At 28.0% G+C, this 18,812-nt stretch overlaps 2 protein-coding genes across 3 annotated transcripts in view; both read left to right on the plus strand.

The window, feature by feature from the left end:
* Nucleotides 1–3,409: 3,409 nt before the first annotated feature.
* Nucleotides 3,410–9,292, plus strand: LOC123295718 (ubiquitin-like modifier-activating enzyme ATG7). The gene is made up of 11 exons (XM_044877153.1): nt 3,410–3,736; nt 3,893–4,085; nt 4,198–4,311; nt 4,387–4,631; nt 6,977–7,219; nt 7,278–7,581; nt 7,642–7,830; nt 7,892–8,062; nt 8,122–8,237; nt 8,644–8,944; nt 9,007–9,292. The coding sequence occupies exons 1-11, from the start codon at nt 3,534–3,536 to the stop codon at nt 9,043–9,045; spliced, it is 2,118 nt and encodes a 705-aa protein (XP_044733088.1). The 5' UTR covers nt 3,410–3,533; the 3' UTR covers nt 9,046–9,292.
* A 4,577-nt stretch (nt 9,293–13,869) lies between these two features.
* Nucleotides 13,870–18,812, plus strand: part of LOC123304986 (mucin-5AC) — a 48,610-nt gene continuing 43,667 nt past the window's right edge. Inside the window, exons 1-2 of one of the 2 annotated variants that reach the window (XM_044886565.1) lie at nt 13,870–13,984; nt 14,188–14,284. In XM_044886565.1, the coding sequence (XP_044742500.1) occupies nt 14,200–14,284 (85 nt within the window). In that variant the 5' untranslated portion in view covers nt 13,870–13,984; nt 14,188–14,199. Of the gene's footprint in view, nt 13,985–14,120; nt 14,285–18,812 lie in introns of those variants that run through there. The other variant, XM_044886564.1, reaches the window with a different exon arrangement.

The raw sequence follows: 18,812 nt of genomic DNA on the forward strand, positions 1-18,812 counted from the left end.
TTCAATTAAGTGAAATATATAAATACTGGTCGTAAAACACGTATCATTATTCAGCACATAAAAAATTGCAAAAGTTATAAACAATTAAAAATGAAAAACAAGGTATTTCGTTTTTCACCAATATTTCATAAAATATTACCTAATATGAAATTTTTAAAAAAGATTCTTAAAGAATAGGATTTCTAAATAAAAAAAAACTCCCCCTCTTGGAATTCTATCTCTATTATTTATAATTTAAATTAACACTGAAAATAGGACTTTTTCCGTCATTTTTAGATAGATTGCGTGCGTGATATGGTCAAAAACGAGTATCTGACATTAAATAATTATACCATGTATATAAAATATGCAAGGTATACTAAGTTTAGTCCCAAGTTTGTAACGCTTAAAAAACTCATCCGTCCGTCTGTCAACTAGATAACTCAAAAACGAAAAAAGATATCAAGCTGAAATTTCACAGCGCACTCAGGGATGAAATGGATGAAGAATAGACGAAGTGGATGAAAATCACGTTCAAAGATTCCAATACATAGATACATACATACAAAGCTTATAAAAACGTGTTAAAAATTAAGCTTTTTATTCAATTATTGGTCCATAAACGATTCTGTCCGAAGTCACGCTCTAGAGCCGAGGTTCCCGACATTTGGCCCGTAAGAGTTTCGGAAATACTTCGTGATAAAATAATATATTATTTTATTTTGAATGATTTAAAAATATTTCTTATTACTACAAGAAATACTATTTTAACAGAAACACTGAATAATTTTAATACTTTACATATAAAGCTCATAAAAACACATTTACCTGCAGGTAAGAAAATAAGAAAACATTAAAAGTATTCTAAAAATGTTAGATTACGAAAAACAATTCCGAATATCTTGAGGAGCTGTGCTATATTATGCTAGTTGTGCTATTCTCCATAACTTACTAAGGTTGAGGTTTAATTTAAAGCGTTTAAATACAAAGCGACGTAGATTATTTCATTAGCTATATCAAAATGAGTACTGCCAATCAGTATGGGCTTACATAGTGCATTGACTCGTCCGCCACAACTATTGCTTATGTTACTATTCCCACAAAAAACAATATCTTCTCATAAAATGGAAGTCACTCTTTTTTCAGGGGGAATAACCTGGAACACTATCACTAAGTTTTTTCTATACCTTATGTTATGTCAGCTTCTAGCATTTTGTAGCCAGTAGCAAAAAAATTATTTTTTCCTAGATAACTATCTTTTTAGTGACCAGGATAGAGATTACTAAGGAGGTTAAACTTTCAAAGGCAGATTCATATTTGGCGGAAGAGTCAATAGGGACTTTTCGTGGGCATTCTTTGAGTAATTACCAAATTTATAATTTTCATGCGCTTATTACTTTGCACCTTTTGATTAGTTGAAAACCAAGAAATTTGCTTCATTTTACGATTGAACTCTTCATATGCGGTTAATTAAGTCGATATCCTAGAAACTACTCAATCAATTGTATCTAAAGGAAACTACTCATCCAATTCTATCCAATTGTATTTTAAACCCTGTTCCTAATTATCTCTATTTTAAATATATGCCAAGCTATACTAATTTTAGTCCCAAGTTTTTAACGCTTAGATATAAAGATGATACGAACAAAATTTTGGTATAGGTGTTCATAAAATCAACGCGTACTCAGGATGTAAAAAATGAGTTTGAATTCGTGAAAAAGATAAAATATATTTAACTTTCTAAGGTGGAATAATTTGTTGGCAACTGTCCTAAACAAGAGCAAATCGATGGAAAGGTCCATTAGCGGTCTTGTGAAACATTCTTGCAAAACAAAAAAAATTCTAAGAAATTTTTGAAAATTTTCGAAATATTCGAAAACCAAATAAATGGCGGTCGAAAGGCCATTGTGTTGGTTCTTAAACTCTTTTAATTTATTAAAAATAATGCAAACATTGAAATTCAACACTTTCTATACAGGGTATTTCAATATTTAACTTAGTCAATTGTTTGTTTTCACATGTTTTGAATAGTTTGTATGATAATTTAAATATAATTTTTAGCATGTATGCTCAATTGTTCTAAGTCTTCCAAATTTTACAAACCGGCTATTTTGCGATTTTTCGTTTTCTATGACAACAAGGGTTTAAATTTATTGTTAAAACTTTTTTCATAGAAAAATTACAAAGATAAATACTAAAATAATAATAATATTATTAAATAGGGTTTTTTTTTTTAAACTGGCTTTTGCAACTGCTACACAGCCATTAACAAAATACATTTAAAATAAGTACAATACAAAGGTTAAAAAAATTGGACTAAAAAAAAAAAAATTAATACGAACGAAAATTAAAAAAAAAAATATTTTGTTGAATAATTACTCCATATTTGGTTCCAATCATTCAACATAGACTTTTTGCAGACGCTCCAAAGATCTTGTGCATGTGGCGGTGAGTTGTCTTCTGCACCTTTTTGAACTGCGTCCTTTGCCAACATATCAACAAACTCGTTTCCACCTATACCAATGTGTGATGGACACCACAAAGGCAACGGAGAATGATGTTGAATTAGTATTAGTTCGGTGAATTATCAATACTAAAAGAGAAGGAGTTTTGGAAGAGATGGAATTTTGTTTAAAAAGGGAAAGAGATCTTATTGACTTAGATACTAAAGCTGCTTTTCTGATACCCTCAGACTCCACGTATGGGAGTGCTTCCAAAAGCTACACATTCTGCTGAAAAGATGGGAAAATATTCAGATATGCTTAAAGAGGCAGAATGTACGCTAAATTATACCTATATCTGCAAAGATATAGGTATAATTTTAAATGTGGAATTGATAAAAATGAACCATAAACGGCATCGTTCTGGCTAAGTCCACAGTCATCAAACACCGGGATTTTTGAATATCAGGATACAAACTCAAAGGAGAAAAAGGGTGGTAATAAGGATTGGTAAATGGGAATAATACCAAAAACACAATAAGCCACCACAAGGAGAGGAAGTTCTTTATTTCTCCAATAAGGGGAGTTTTTTACAATGGTTGTTTTGATTAAAGGTTAATAAAAAATAATTTAAAAATTTGCTTTTTAAACTAATCGGGTTTGGTGGTTTGGTCTAGACCTAGACTGTAGAGAAATGGCAAAAGAACTGAATACAAAATTCCTGCCATCTATTTTATAATGTTTGAACTAATACTTAAAAAAGGTTTTGACCTAATGAGAACAAAAATGTACCCATAGTTCGATTCACATAAGCAAAATGGCTTCGATGGCTTCCTATTGCTAACCCTTTTTATCCAAAGACGTTATATATCAACCTCTTTGTTTTTATCTCTTCATATTCATATGTTTTATCTATGATAAGAATGACAGTTAAAATAACAGCATTTCTTTAAATTACGAAGTACGTTCATTATTTTAACTATACGTCAATATACATCGAAAGTTACAAATTTCGTCTAAACAGAATGAATTCTACAGATTTATAAAAACAAATACATCCGAAGTACTTCAACCAAAGTGCAGTTTTAGTTTTGAACATAACCTTAAATAAAAATGTCGAATGATAATAAAAATCTTTTACAATATTTAGCATTTAACTCATTTGTAAATCCAAGTTTCTGGCATAAGTTAACACAAGTAAAGTTAGATATTGATAAATTAAATGACGATTCCAAAACTATTTGGGGATCGTATACGAATATTTTTACACCTAATATTAGTTCGATTCTGGAAGTTGATTCGACTTCATTTAATTTGTAAGTCAAATTTTATAAATTTTTTTTTGTTTGGTATTAAGTATGTGTGTAAGATTCGAGTTGGTCATTGTTAGTATTAGTAATTTACGAAAAATCAGTCTTGGTGTTTGTTACATTATATAGACTTATGGATTATAAATTAATGTTATCTTTTAGGAATTTTCAGTCGTCCAATGATTTACCAGCATATGGAGTGTTGATTAATAGGAATACAATTGAACAATTTAAAGAGGAAAATAAAGTCGACTTATTGAATCACTATGGCTCAAAATTGTTGGAGAATATTAAAAATGGTGCTGCTATTAAAAATCCCGGATTGTTAGTTAATTTTTTAATTTATTCATTTGCTGTAAGTAAATTTTTCTGCTTCTTGGTGAAGTTTTCCTTTGAAAGAACTCTGTTGTTAGTAAACAGGGGGCGCAAACAGAAATAATAAACATTTATTTCTTTTTAAAATATAGGATTTAAAAAAATATAAGTATTATTATTGGTTTGCATTTCCAATTCCATTTAACTTAAAAGTTTTCACAAACGAAAGGGAATTTCCAGTAGTCAAAGAATTTTCGGAAGAACAGGTAATTTTGAAATTGATGTTGCATAATTTGCAAAATATCTTAATTAAAATAACAATAATTTAAAATGTATTTAAGATTATTCAATTATACAACGATTATTCGAGTTTGACAGAAATCAGTACAAAGCAATTCTTTTTTGTTAAAAAAGAAAATAATAAAGTTATAATTTTAAATGCAGAATCAACAATCAAATCAGAATCAAATGACAATTTAAAAGATTTTGATTTAAATTTATTTTATTTCGCATTCGCTGATTCATCCACCAATGAGTACGCTGGTTGGCCCTTACGAAATTATTTATTGTTTTTACTTTATTATTGGTAAGTTTTTCAGAAGTAATTAAGGTTATTACAGACTAAAACGAAATAATCATACTACCCGCTACAAATCAAATTTAAATTTATTGAGAGTTGCCGAGTAGCAATTAGCGCAATAAACGCTTAAAGTTGCTAACTTTGAATCAAATTCCCGTTGTTACATATTAATCATACAAACTATAAGAAATATATAACGCTAGGACTCTGATCCAGATGCCACTCTTATCAATTCTTTCAATTACTATTGTAGCCGATAACTTTCATAACGAATCAAAAAATTTTATCTTTATTTTCATTTAAAATTTTTTATTAGCAATACATAACTGAATCGAAGTTGATCAAAGGTATCCGAGTTAGTCACTAGCTTAAATTTATAGCCAATTTTCCCACCTAAAACTTGAGCAATAAAATTTATCTCATCTTAAAATATAAAAAAATCTTATTGGCGACAGGCTTTAATTCATTTAAGGTAGTTTTCCAAAAAGTGAATGTATACCTTAAATGACCTATATATATGTAGATATATAGGTCATTTAAGATATCCGTTTTAAATTTTGATGATGGATTCTGTTGGAACTTGGGGAAATTAGACGAAACCTAGAGTAAAATTTTTCGATATATACCAAAGTTTTCGAAATATAGAAACCAGAATATCTAAAACAAATGATTATTTCGAAGAAATACAATATTTACTTGACACAGATAATACTTCTTCAAAAATGTTTTCCGAATCAATAACCTGGGAAGAAAAGCACAAAATCCGACTTTTTTTTATAAAAAAGTTTTTTCAAACGTTTCTTATGAAAAAAGAGCTCTGCCTGCTATATTTTTTTTACAAGAAAATATTTATAAGGTTATTAAGTAATTAATATTAGTATTCCAAAGTTATTCTTAGTTACCCTTGTTACATAATAAAACATCCCTTTGAAAACAGTTCAATATAGGAGTTGGGTGTTAAAAACGGAAATTGGAACTTTTTCTGATTATGAAGCACGTTATTAAAAATATCTATAAACGATTTAAAAATGATTCTAAGAAAACGCGTTTGAACTTTTAAATTGCAAAAAGGTTAAATAATTTATTATTTTTTAGTGTCTTTTTTTTTATGTTTTGATATTTTAAATTTACTTAAATCTGTGTCATTATATTTTTTTTTATATTGAAGGATGAGATTAAGCTTTGATTTAAATAATTTTGTTATGTATCCTAGCCCGACTTTTTAGTCGCATGAATGAATGTTTTTAGCCGAAAGACCTTAATAGCAGCTCCGATTTTTATGATGATTTTTTTTAAATCTTTCTTTTTAAATATTATTTAAAATCAAAAAACTTTTATATGGGGAAATAATCTGAGGGGAGTAAGTCAGTGTCTCGACTGATATATTAAGGCTTTTCCTAAATCGCTAATGATAAAAGTTTGAAATTTCGAGGGGGTGTTGATTTTATACTGTATGTGTCATTTAAGAATGGATTTTTCGAAATTCATGAAAGTGTGTATGAAAATATATACAAACCGTCATTTTTAAGTTCACTACTTAAACGATTTAAAAAAATTATTTTACCTGTAGAATGTTACATTATCAACAAGTAACATGAGCTGTATTTTACTTTCAAAAAAATTGGTGTACCGCACAAAAGTTAAAATCCATTAAAAAGTGAAACTGTCATTTTTGAGGTAACTACTTAACCGATTCTAAAAATTATTTCATCTATAGAATGCTACATTTTGTTTTTATTATTTTCATATAAACTTTCATTCCCTATTTCATCCGTTTAGGAGATGAATTTTTTAAAATCTTTTCTTAAATGACACCTGCAGTAAAAAATCATATACTCTCGGAATTTCAAACTTCTATCATTAGCGATTTATGATGAGCGTTGATATATCAGTCGGGACACTTACTACCCCTCCCCATCATATTATTTCCCTACTCTGAAAGGTGCTGATTTTAAATAATATATAAACAGAAAATTTATTTTAAAAAATCATCAAAATCGGAGCTGCTATTGAGGACTTCCTAAGAATGACTATTTTATGTATTCTTTGCGACTATTGTAATTCAATTTTTACTTTTTACAATTATGAATTTTATATAAAAAATTGTTTGATACAAAAAAGTAAACAAAATTTATGTTTGGAAATTTTACGATCAAGTAAACAAATCATATGAGCTCATAAAGACGAGATAAAAAGTACGGTCACTTAGGAAAGAGTTAAGACATATTTTTATTACAATACTAACTGTAATGAAGTTAATACATATTTCTGGTAACGATATTTTCACAGAAAAAGCAAATATCTCACGTTGGTCTATACTTGACTCAAATTTGATTATTTTGTATTTTTAGTCCAATTTTATATGGAAAAACAATTAAAATTTTATCGTTTCGATTAACTCCTACAAAAGGGGGTGGTATTAATTGTAAAAATAGTTTAATTTTTAAAATTTCCATTCCAAAATATGATGAAACAAATTTTATGGAAACTGTTTTTCCGCCCGACACTCATCATTGGTCTGGTTGGGAGAAAAATGAACGTGGTAAATTTGGACCGAGGTTAACAAACATGAATACCACAATGGATCCCAAAATGTAAGACCTAGTTTCATATTTATGTTTACTTATGATTCAATCGTATTTAAAATTTTAGTTTAGCTGAAAATTCAGTTGATCTGAATTTGAAATTAATGAAATGGCGAATTTTACCAAATTTGGATTTGGAACTGTTACAAAAGAAAAGATGTCTACTACTAGGAGCTGGTACTTTGGGATGCTCAGTAGCTCGATCACTTTTAGGTTGGGGTGTTAGAAATATCACGTTTGTTGATAATGGAAAAGTATCATTTTCTAATCCAGTACGACAGAATTTATATACGCACGAGGATTGTTTAAATGGAGGAAAAGATAAGGCCTTAGCCGCCGCTGAAAATTTAAAGAAAATATTTCCCGGAGTTGTAAGAATCTAAAATTAATTTCATTTATTTGATCATATTGTGATTGTACAATTTTTCCAGAATTCCGAAGGATTTGTTATCAGTATTCCAATGCCAGGACACACTGTTGGTGAAAGTCTTCTAAAGGAAACTAAGGAAAACGTTGAAAAACTGATACAATTAATAATTGACCATGATGTAATTTTTCTTTTAACGGATTCAAGAGAAAGTCGATGGCTCCCAACAGTTTTAGGTTGTTTTTATAAAAAGGTATAACTGAAATTATTATTTAAAAGCATAGCTGTTTAATTTTTCCGATTTTTTTCTTCAGATTGTAATGAATGCAGCATTAGGTTTTGATACGTATTTAGTCATGCGACATGGTATTCATGGCGACTATGAAGGTGAATGTAGCAGCTTGTTAAAGGATAAAATATTTGATGTTATTCCCGGTAGTCAATTAGGATGTTATTTCTGTAATGATATTACAGCACCTGGAAACGTAAATTATACGCAATCTCTTAAATTTAGTCTTTATTAAAACGAAAAATTTATTTTTAGACTATGAAAGATCGTACATTAGATCAACAATGTACGGTGACTCGGCCTGGAATTTCATCGATTGCCGGATCACTGGTTGTCGAATTAATGGTGTCTATTTTACAACATAAAAATGGGTAATGACATTTACAATCTTAGAAGAAGCATAAAATTATTTTGAACAAGTGAAATTAAATGTTTTTCGCGAATACCGTTTTATATAGGATATTCAGAATATTTACTTTACAAATGTCAAAGTAGATTCGAGTTGTTGGTTTTTTCATTTTGATTTTTTGATGATCCGATAATATTAAATCAAATCCGGTTCAACATTTGCTAATTAAAAATAAACTAAAACTTTTTTTGTATCGTCTATTTACATATAAAATATCGAACGAAAAGCTTAAGTAAATAATTCGTAATATTGAACTGAGCGTTTTCTACCGAGGGCAGTTATTATACCTTTTCGTTTATGTAAATTTTAAGACCATTAGAGATCAGTTTTTTGGCAATCTCATAAAAATATTATTTTTTTTCTTTCAGAGCAAATGCTAAAGCTTATTTAAAACATGATCCAAATACGATAGGTGATCGTGGTGATTTTTCAAATGATGAGAGTTTATTAGGAATTGTACCTCATACAATAAGAGGATTTTTATCCTCCTTTTCAAATGTTTTACCGGCTACGCCTAAATATGATCGATGTATTGCATGTTCGGATGTCATTTTGACCGAATACGAAAAATTGGGTTTTGATTTTATAATAAAAGTATTAAATTCTGCCAAAATTTTAGAAGACTTAACTGGTTTAAGTGAAATTCATAATATTAATGACTTAAATGAGGTAATTTTTGAATTTCAAATTATTATAATCAATTTTGATTGTTACGGTTTATTTTTATTTAGATCTGGGAGATGAGTGATTCCGAAGATGAAAACACTTAAATTGCTTTTATTGGATAGAAGATATTCACTCTTGCCGTGTTGTTGAATGTGGCCTTTAAACGAAGAAAAGCTTCGCAAATATGCATTTTACGTTCGTTATAATAGAAGAGGAATTTTCTTATAACGTATTTTTATTTTTTTAAATTTCGTTCTATATTCATGACGTTTTAAAACAGTGTAAATATTTTTGTTATTGTTTTCTTTTATAAAATTTTATTGAGTTGTAATATTGTTAAAATTTAAAAAGTGCCTTTTTTCATTTGCTAAGCACACTAAAGAACCAAATATCGAATTTGGTTTGAAAGCATTTTTAAATATGCACTTTTCTTATTGTTATTGTAAGTTTTGGCATTCCGCAAATTTTTATTAAAATCGAAAGAAGAACACAAAAAGGAAGTATCTTTCTCTGCAGTTGTTTTGAGGGAAAGAGTTAAATACATATCTGCTACGAAATGAATTAAGAATTCAGAAGAGCTTTTTTTTTTAATAATATATGAAAATAAGAGTAATACCAGTGTAGGTAGTAATATTACTTGATGGAAAATTATTTTTATTTTGTAAAAATTAATTAAATTTGCATTTGTATATGTCCTTTTCTACCCCGGAACATTAAGTGAAACTGATGTATTCTTGGTGCATTTGTAATGTGTATTAATCAAAACCAGTTAAGGCAAGGCAGGCAATCTATGATTTAAAATAAATGATTTAATTTAAAGATTGTGGAACAAAGGAACAAACACGAAAGAAATTGTTGCTCAATTATTTGTAAGCCAAAAAGCTATGATGGCGTTTAAAATTTCATCTCATGGCTGGTGGCTAAAATTCTACCAAGAATTAAGTTGAAAAGAACGTAGGTCGAATATTAAGGCTTTTTAATCTTTTATTTTTTCTTTTGAATAAATATACTTAAGAAGTGAATAATTTATATTTTGAAATCAGTCAATCAAGAATGTTGTGGTTGTATCGAAAAATTAAATTTAAAAAAATTTATTTCGGGCTATGTTTGCCACTGTTTATTAAAATACAAAATTAAACGCTAGGTAACTGAATGCTTCTAATACTAATGTGATGTGATGTAATGATTTTCGCCAAATTATGATAATAGGACGATTTTAAAAGGAATTCAAAGCGGAATAATGATTTTCTTCCAAAATCAGTTGTGATTATCGGTTTATGTTTAAAAATATAGGCATCCGCAATCAAGTGTCAGTGATTCTAAGCTTCACAGATGTTTATACGAATTTCCAATTTGTGTTTTAATTTTTGAAAATTGAAAATTGAAAAAGAATTTGCTGAGCTAGATTATCGGTTAAGTGTGACTGATATAATCTCGATTTTTTTAAAGAAGTTATTCATTGAGAAAATGGATAAATCAATTATTAACCCTTAGTTATAAGTACAATCCGCTATACAATGGATAGTTAGTGTGCCACAGTCGAATAATTGATACATCTATTAACTTATTAACTTAAAATTTACAGATGTGATAGTTTTAAGTTCTTGTTAAAGTCAATAATTATAATGATTTAAATATGGCCTTAGAATCTATATGTAGCACAAGATATCTTAGATAGGTACTTCCTGTTCCCAGCAAAGACTGAGATGAAACGGGCTTAATGGTTTTGGTTTTAACCACATATTAAAAATAGAGAAATAATTATCGAAGTTTTATATTTTATAAATGTTTAAATCGCTCTCCCCATGCATTTAAAAAACCATATATCGATAATCCTGTCTATGATCGTATTTTGTATTCCCCGTTCCGTGTTCGTTTCAATACCTGTCGTTTATACTGTATAAATGACGAGAATATAACATTGAACAAATATCTCTGCTACCTAAATTTTAGCAGCCACAGTCATAATTTATTTTTTTAAATTTTATAAAAATAAGCTTTAAATCGTTTTATTTAAACTAATAATAAAAAATAACATTAATCTTGTCTACTTTTTGAAAATTAATTAAAATTTAACTGATTTATTGTAACAAACAATTTTTTTAACATCAATTCTGATAACATTTACAAATTCTAGTTTTTTTAAAATAAATAACACTGTAATTTATCGCAATGTGTACTTATGTACTATCTTAAAAACTCATATAAAACGGAAGTGTAACACTTAAATTTTTTTCATGCTGTGTTAATTTTTTTAAACAATGGTTGGATATTAAACATACACAAATATTGTGGGATGAATCAGAATTGAACAATTTTAATTGAAATAAAAAATTTTTTTTCAAGTAAATCAGTCTAGGACATTCCTCCCAATCTGTATGTATGAAGGACACCTTGTGAAATGAAGTCTGCACAAAGTAAATTTTTATGTATTAAAAGAATAAAATAAAGCTTTATAAAATATATAAAAAATCGTTGTATGAAATACAATATGTGTGTAATCTTAATTTTTTTTATTATCATAATATTCTAATTGATTTTGAAGGTCGATTAATACATTTTTTTTTTAAATAATAAAAAGAATGTCGATCATCGTCGCTTCGCTTGTTTAATACAAAAATATGTAATTTTTTTCATTCTGTCTCATCTGTGTACCTTGTTGCTTGTGTGCATTACAAAAAGAAATTTATTATTGTGTGTAGTTAAGTTTTTAAAAATATTATTTATGTCAAAACTTACTTCCACCACATACCCGTTGATGCGATGCGAAAAATGTAACCAATGGCAGCATATTATACAGAAGCTGTGTTTACACGCAAACATTAAAATATACGTATGTCTAGTGGCTATAGGCTTTTGTTTTTATATTTTATCTTTTGCATAATTGCGGTTTTGGAGGTTTCCGGTGGAATATATTTTTCATACACTCTTTTGTTATCATCAACTTAATTCTTTGCATATTTGTTTTCGATTTATGTTTATTAGTAACAATTTATTAATCTACCCCATGCCAACTATAACTAGATAACTTTATTCACACAAATAATTATCAAACTGAAAAACTTATCAATTTCATATCTCAACTTAATAAAAGTTTTTTTGAATTGACTTTAATCTTCACATGTTGGACGCTTTATTTCAACTTTTTTCAAAATAGTTCATCAAGATTGATAATTTTTTGAAATTCCGTCAACCATTGAACTAATAAATCAAAAATGTTGAATTCATATGTTGAGTTACTCTTGTTCATATTTAGGTATAAAATAAATTATCGCTTCAGATAATATCCAACAATATTCGTATACGCGATTGAATATAATTTGTATATGATAAAAACGTAAAATATTTAAATAATCGTTTGCTTTTGGTTAGTTTCTAGATGATAGCAAAGATGAATCAAAAATTGAAATAATAGCATTGAGAAAAAGTTTATCTTTTATTCTAAATGTAGACTTTGAGAAATAAAATTGAAATTGCCCCAAAAGTTTTATAAAATATTGCCACACGTATTGATTATACACTTGATATGCTCGCTGTTTCTCAATCGTTGCACATTTCAGGTATATCTTAATGGAATATACCTAATACCTATTACAATTAAGAAGACTATTGCTTCGATTATTTAAAATTAATATTAAATATGGCTTTGTATAAATTTCTAAATAAAATTGCTGCCTACGTGTAATTATTTAAAATGAAATATCATTGAGTAGCATACTGACAGTCCCAATATACGCATACATTATTTTCAAGGGTGGTAAATTAAATACTTTGGTTACATTAGCTGTACTTTCGGTCATTTTAAATGGGTATTTATTAATTGCTCTAAATAAAACTCAACGCTCAAAAGTATTGTATCAATTCAGTAGGTCGCGGATCTATGAAGATATAAAACTATAATTATTTAAAATGTATATTGCAAAAAAAAAAAAAATAGAGTTTCATTAAGCATGTGTTTATCCTAGAAGATAATTAATTAAGTTTGAAGAAATGTTATTATAAAAATATTTTTAGAAACTTTATTTTATTTAAATCCCTTTGGGTAACTGAATGAAATTCACTATTTCATTTTGACAGAAAAATATATAATGCAGTCACTGTGCATTCAGGCTAACTCAATGATTATTCAATTTTTTTAATACAATGCAATGGTTAGTTATCTCATTTTCATATTGTAGATGTTATGAAAACAAGATACAGTCTCTGTAACACTCAGCAGCCCGTCATGCCCAGTTATCCGAACACTTTTCATATGCCCGCACTTTTCACACCGTTCTCTACCAATCACTAAGAAATAATAGTGTATGCACATTATGAAATGCTTTATTTTATTTAACTTTAATTGTTTTATACAATCCAATAAAGTCGAAAACATACTATTAAGTAATCCGACACTACCTGGTTTAAATGAGTCCGGATTAACGAGACTACTGTATTTTAATCCAGATTTAGCAATTGCTAAGTGTCGAGTAAGCGCTTATGCTTATAGCTGAGATTTTCTGAATGCAGCCAAACGTTATAACTTTTATGAGACTTATGACATAGGAAATATTGTTAGGATCTAGGAAAGATTGTGAGGATACAGCCTCCTCAACTATAAATGAATAAGGATCTTTCATATGTCTCTAATCCTATGTAACCAATCATGTTTCTAACTACGGAAACATTTCCGGAGTATAAATTGACTTTTTATGGAACCTTGTTTCAAGTGCATAATTATTTTGAGACACTCTGTATAGTAGTATTGTGAATAGTACTTCTGAAATGATAAGTGAATTGTACATTGTAATATTGACTTTATAGTAATCATACTTGCCTGTAGAGGCACATTATAAATATTTAACATTCCATAAATTCTTAAGCTATAGAGGTTTGGCTGAAATGTCAAATTCCTTCAATTATAAAAGTACCTCTTCTTCAAGCGTATTGTATAGTATGTGTATGTTATATTTATTTTAATATTTCTAAAATATTAAAGTTGTGTACTCAATTTTTTTACGAATTTGTGTGATTTCTTAATAAAACAGTTAATGAAATATAGTGGTAAGCGTTTTCAAACAAATATTTCATTTGAAAGTTTTAATTGTTGCAGTAAATAATATACTATAACACGTGATACAGTTAAAATATTTATTGATTTTTCTCATCCACCCTTTTTGTTATTTATTTTTTGATCCGGGGGATGAATTGAAAACATTTATTTTAATTGATATTAAAATACTTAAAAAAACATTTTATTTAATTAGAAATAAAATACTATGGAAATAAGTGAATCTCCTTTGGATGTTTTATCTCGAGCTGCAACAATGGTTAAAGATGGTCTCCCAGTTACTAATAATGCAGGTACGTAAAATTTTTTTTGCATAATGATCTTTAAGTTTCTGGTGTATTTTTTTTTTGTTTCTTGTTGTTTGTTTAAAATTCCATTTGAATGAGTTAATGGCTAATTTAATTTGTGATTCTTTCGAGTGTGAAATTTACCAACGGAGGTTAATAGCCTAATTGATGTGCGAAGCATGTTTCAATTTTAATTTAAGGTATAACCAAGGTTATTATTAATTTGAATTTTACCTCCAAAAATTTTTATTAAGCGTGTGTTAGATTCAACCGATTAATGCCGGTGTATTTGAGAATAATGACGTAAGAGACATTTTTTATTAGATGTGTAATAATGTTTGTTTACAAACTGGAAAGCGGATGTGCTCGGTCATAGGGGCTCTTTTTGCGGAGTTAAAACAAAGTAATTGATAAAATAATCGGCGATTAAAGAATTTTTTTAGAAATAGTCCTGTTTTGTACAAAATAAATATGCTTAATTATTATTTAATGACGTTTTTTTAATGTAATCGTTTTTTTCTTCACATTTTATCTTTATAATTTTTTAGTTTTTATACTGGAACCTGAATAAAATTCTTCAGGTTTTCGTGATTCAAATACCGCGATGATTTGTTAGCTTTGCGAGTCCATCAGCTATAAGCACTGAGTCCATTCTTATTAGGTGCGGATCTTCTAAAATTATGAAAAATACAATTGGAAATCAGTATTGAGATATGTGAATAATTTAAGAAATTTTAAAAATTAAAGCTCCGAAAAAAATACTGCGGCATTTGGTAATTCTCCCACCAACATGAATCAAGCCTTTGATCGTAATTATGAAATTTGTTCTTATATTCAATTTAGCTCAAATTCACTCTGTAAATCTTGGTGGTTTTTTAAAATACAAAAAATAACGAAATGTGAGTATGTCTGTAGCGATTTTTGCTCGAAATAAATTAACAGAAAGTTTAATTCTTTATAAACAACAGAACTATAGTATGTACGTATATTACATTGTTATGGACGTCAAATTTCCTTTTTTAATCGTTATAGTGATGTGAAACACATTTTATATTGATCGAAGTATAAACAAAAATTTAGATCAATTTTTTTGCATATAAATTAATTTTTTTTTAATGTGTGGCGATACTATTTTCATTAATTAAAAAAATTGGTTTTTAAATAATTAATTTCAAATTTTTATTAAAATTAAATTGAAAATAGTTTTATTTTTATTTTGGATTGTTATTGTCCCTAAATAAAATGCACACTGTTATACCAGTACAGTGTGTATCTGTTCTGTAATAACAGATGTGTTTGAAATACTATGTTTTTATACACCAATAGTATAAACATTTATTGTAGACACAGATAGAAGCACTGTGAGAAGTCCGTTTTTATTATTGAGAGAGTCCAGCTTAACACATTCCTTTAAAAACATTGGTATGCGCTATGCGACCAATGATCAGGTGGTAACCACATGTAGAAAGAAAAATACTATTTCATACATTACATTTTATTGAAATACACAGTGTTTAAAAAGTGTTTGCAATGTTTATGTTGGAATTAAAATGTTTGATAGAATAGGTATTTGTTTTGAAAAAAAAAATGTATCCTTGACATGGAATTACAAAAAATAACATTATTCTAAATACTTTGCTCTTAGAATGAAATAATATAATATATTCGGGATCCGTAGGTTCATCATCTATTCTTTATTTTAGACAAAAAAATTTATCAAAAGACAAAGTGTACATTCTTCAATTTGGCAAGTGCTTTTTATACCATGTATATATGAAATATAGATAGTATTATAAGTTTAGTCCCAAGTTTGTAACGCCTAAAAATATTGATGCTACAAAAAAAAAATTGGTATAGGTGTTCATAAAATCACCTAATTAATCCATTTCCGGTTGTCCGTCCGTCCGTCCGGCCGTCCGTCTGTGGTCACGATTACTCAAAAACGAAAAGAGATATCAAGCTGAAATTTTTACAGCGTGCTTAGGACGTAAAAAGTGAGGTCAAGTTCGTAAATGAGCAACATGGTTCAATTGGGTCATGGGTCCATAGTACCCATCTTGTAAACCGTTAGAGATAGAATAAAAGTTTAAATGTAAAAAATGTTCCTTACAAAAAAATAAACAACTTTTGTTTGAAACATTTTTTTGTAAACATCACTGTTTACCCACGAGGGCGTTAATTAGGTACAAATTTTATAGTATGTATTAATATAGGAATATCAAAGTGAATATCTTTTGTTATTTACATGACGTCAAAAAAAACAAACGATTGCGCATCAACACTTGCGCGTTATATGAGAATATCAGTTAAATATGTCAGATATGTATGTGTGTGAAATGTGACAGAGTTATCAACACTGCCTATACATGGTATTTCAACAATTAACTCAGTCAATTGTTTGTTTTCACTTGTTTTTATTATTATAGATTTATGTGCTCACCCGTGGCTATGTGGTATTGAAGTAGGAAAGCTCTCACTGATGTTATAAAGTTATACCATAGTCGCCACACGATCCAGGCAATAAAATAACCTGGACTTTAAGCAGTTTTGGTATATTAATTTTCTTGTTTCAACGATTGCTAATTGAAAACATGAGGTTGAAATTAAGTTTATGTCGTGTTATTCAGCTATGCTTCATGAATTTTTAATAATTGTATATAATTTTATTCTAGTTAAATAAACTATATTTTTCTTTGATTTGCTCGCGTACCTTGTCATTTATTGTCATGCATCATCCTCTTATCCTAAACATAATAATTTTCAAGTTATTTTTTCAAGGAAATTATTTTTATGGAAGATTTTAATGCGTTTTTAAGTCATTTAAAGCTTAGTCTAACCAATCTTTTGAAGATGTAAGGCACTAATGATAATGTTGAAAAATAGAAGTTATGAATTATTAATAGACGACATAAAAAATCTGGCAATTTCTCTTTTAAAAAGATAGTGAAACTCGATATAAAAAAAGTGAAAACAAACAATTGACTGAGTTAATTATTGAAATACTATTTATAGAAAGTGTTGATTATGCAATCGTTCGTTTTTTTACGCCATGTAAATAAAGAAAGATAGCCATTCTTAGATAGCCACACATACATACATGTCACACACACATAACTGATATTCCCATATGATGCATACTATATAATTTGCTGTTTGAAAAAATGTTTCAAACAAAAGTTGTTTATTTTTTATAAGGAATATTTTTTACATTTTAGCTTTTGTTATTTTCTAACGGTTTACAAGATTGGTCTTATGGACTCAAGACCCAATTGACTTATGTTGCTCATTTTCGAACTCGATCTCACTCTTTATGTCTTGAGCACGGTATAAAATTTTTAGCTTGATATCTTTTTTCGTATTTGGGTTACAACAGACGGACAATCAGACAATCGGCAATGTATTTATTAAGTGATTTATAACACCTATAGCAAAACTTTGTAGCATCAATATTTTTAAGCGTTATAAACTTGGGACTAAACTTAGTATACCTTGATATATTTCATATATACATGGTTTAATAAATTATAATATTACAGCTTTATAATGTTTTTCTGATTTTAATGAACTAAATGAAATTTGACTTTCTACTTCCGTTGTAAAGACCGTTCTTTATGCCAGTCATACTTCCGGCCAAAATTCGAGCAAAAAAACCCGAAAATTCATATTCTGCGCTCAAAAAAAAAAAAAAAAATTAATTGTCTCCCCGAGTCAAGTATGACTACGGGTCTTATTGACAGTATGTATATTATAAGTTTTTAACTTGGTGATATACTTAATGTGCGCAACTTTTGCCAGACCTTGTACATATTTCATATAAATTAAATACGGATACAATAATTTTTATATTTGTAACATTTAAACTGAATTCAATACTTCCAAAGTCAGAACAATTTTTAAGCTGAATATATATTCTCAAACTCTACATAAATTTGTATTATAATATTTGACCTATGAACTAAAATTAGACCTGAGGAATGTGTGTATACATCATACATACATACTTACATTCATGTACATACATATACAAATAATTTTTTTTTTTGTCTAAAAAGTAAAACATTTAATAATAAAAAATTTTGTGGCAAAAAAATTTGGAACACAATAAGTTATGTGAATATTTTCTTTTGATATTTTAAAAACCGATTATAATTTATCATAATCATCGCAGCTATTAAGATATGAAATTTACTAAAAAAACAAATTATTATTGTTTTTAGGGGGCGTTCTTTTTGTTTTATTTTCGTCTTTTATGAATTTTTTTGTTCGGTTGTTGGCTTTTACGTCTGCAAATTTTACTAATGGATTTCTTTTCCTGGATTTGAAGCTTCTTTATACAATTCTTTGCACAAAATAAGGAAGTAAACCAAACTTCTAGGACCGTATATAAAAGAATTTCGATTAAAAAACAAGTAAAATAATTTGTATGAAATTGGAAAAAATATCCTTGAATTCGAGAGAATATTATGCTTTATAAAAAATTGGGGAAAAAATAATTTAAACCTCATTTTAAAATAGAACCTTATCTTTTTAATTA

This window comes from Chrysoperla carnea, chromosome 1 (genome assembly GCF_905475395.1).
Source record: "Chrysoperla carnea chromosome 1, inChrCarn1.1, whole genome shotgun sequence".
Taxonomy (NCBI): domain Eukaryota; kingdom Metazoa; phylum Arthropoda; class Insecta; order Neuroptera; family Chrysopidae; genus Chrysoperla; species Chrysoperla carnea.

Bases quoted from the DNA above. Each gene is read 5' to 3' on its own strand.
- LOC123295718 (XM_044877153.1), top strand. From the start codon at position 3,534: ATGTCGAATGATAATAAAAATCTTTTACAATATTTAGCATTTAACTCA. The intron at 4,312-4,386 runs GTAATTTTGAAA...AATGTATTTAAG, and splicing joins AAGAATTTTCGGAAGAACAG to ATTATTCAATTATACAACGA. The intron at 8,238-8,643 runs GTAATGACATTT...TTTTTCTTTCAG, and splicing joins ATTTTACAACATAAAAATGG to AGCAAATGCTAAAGCTTATT.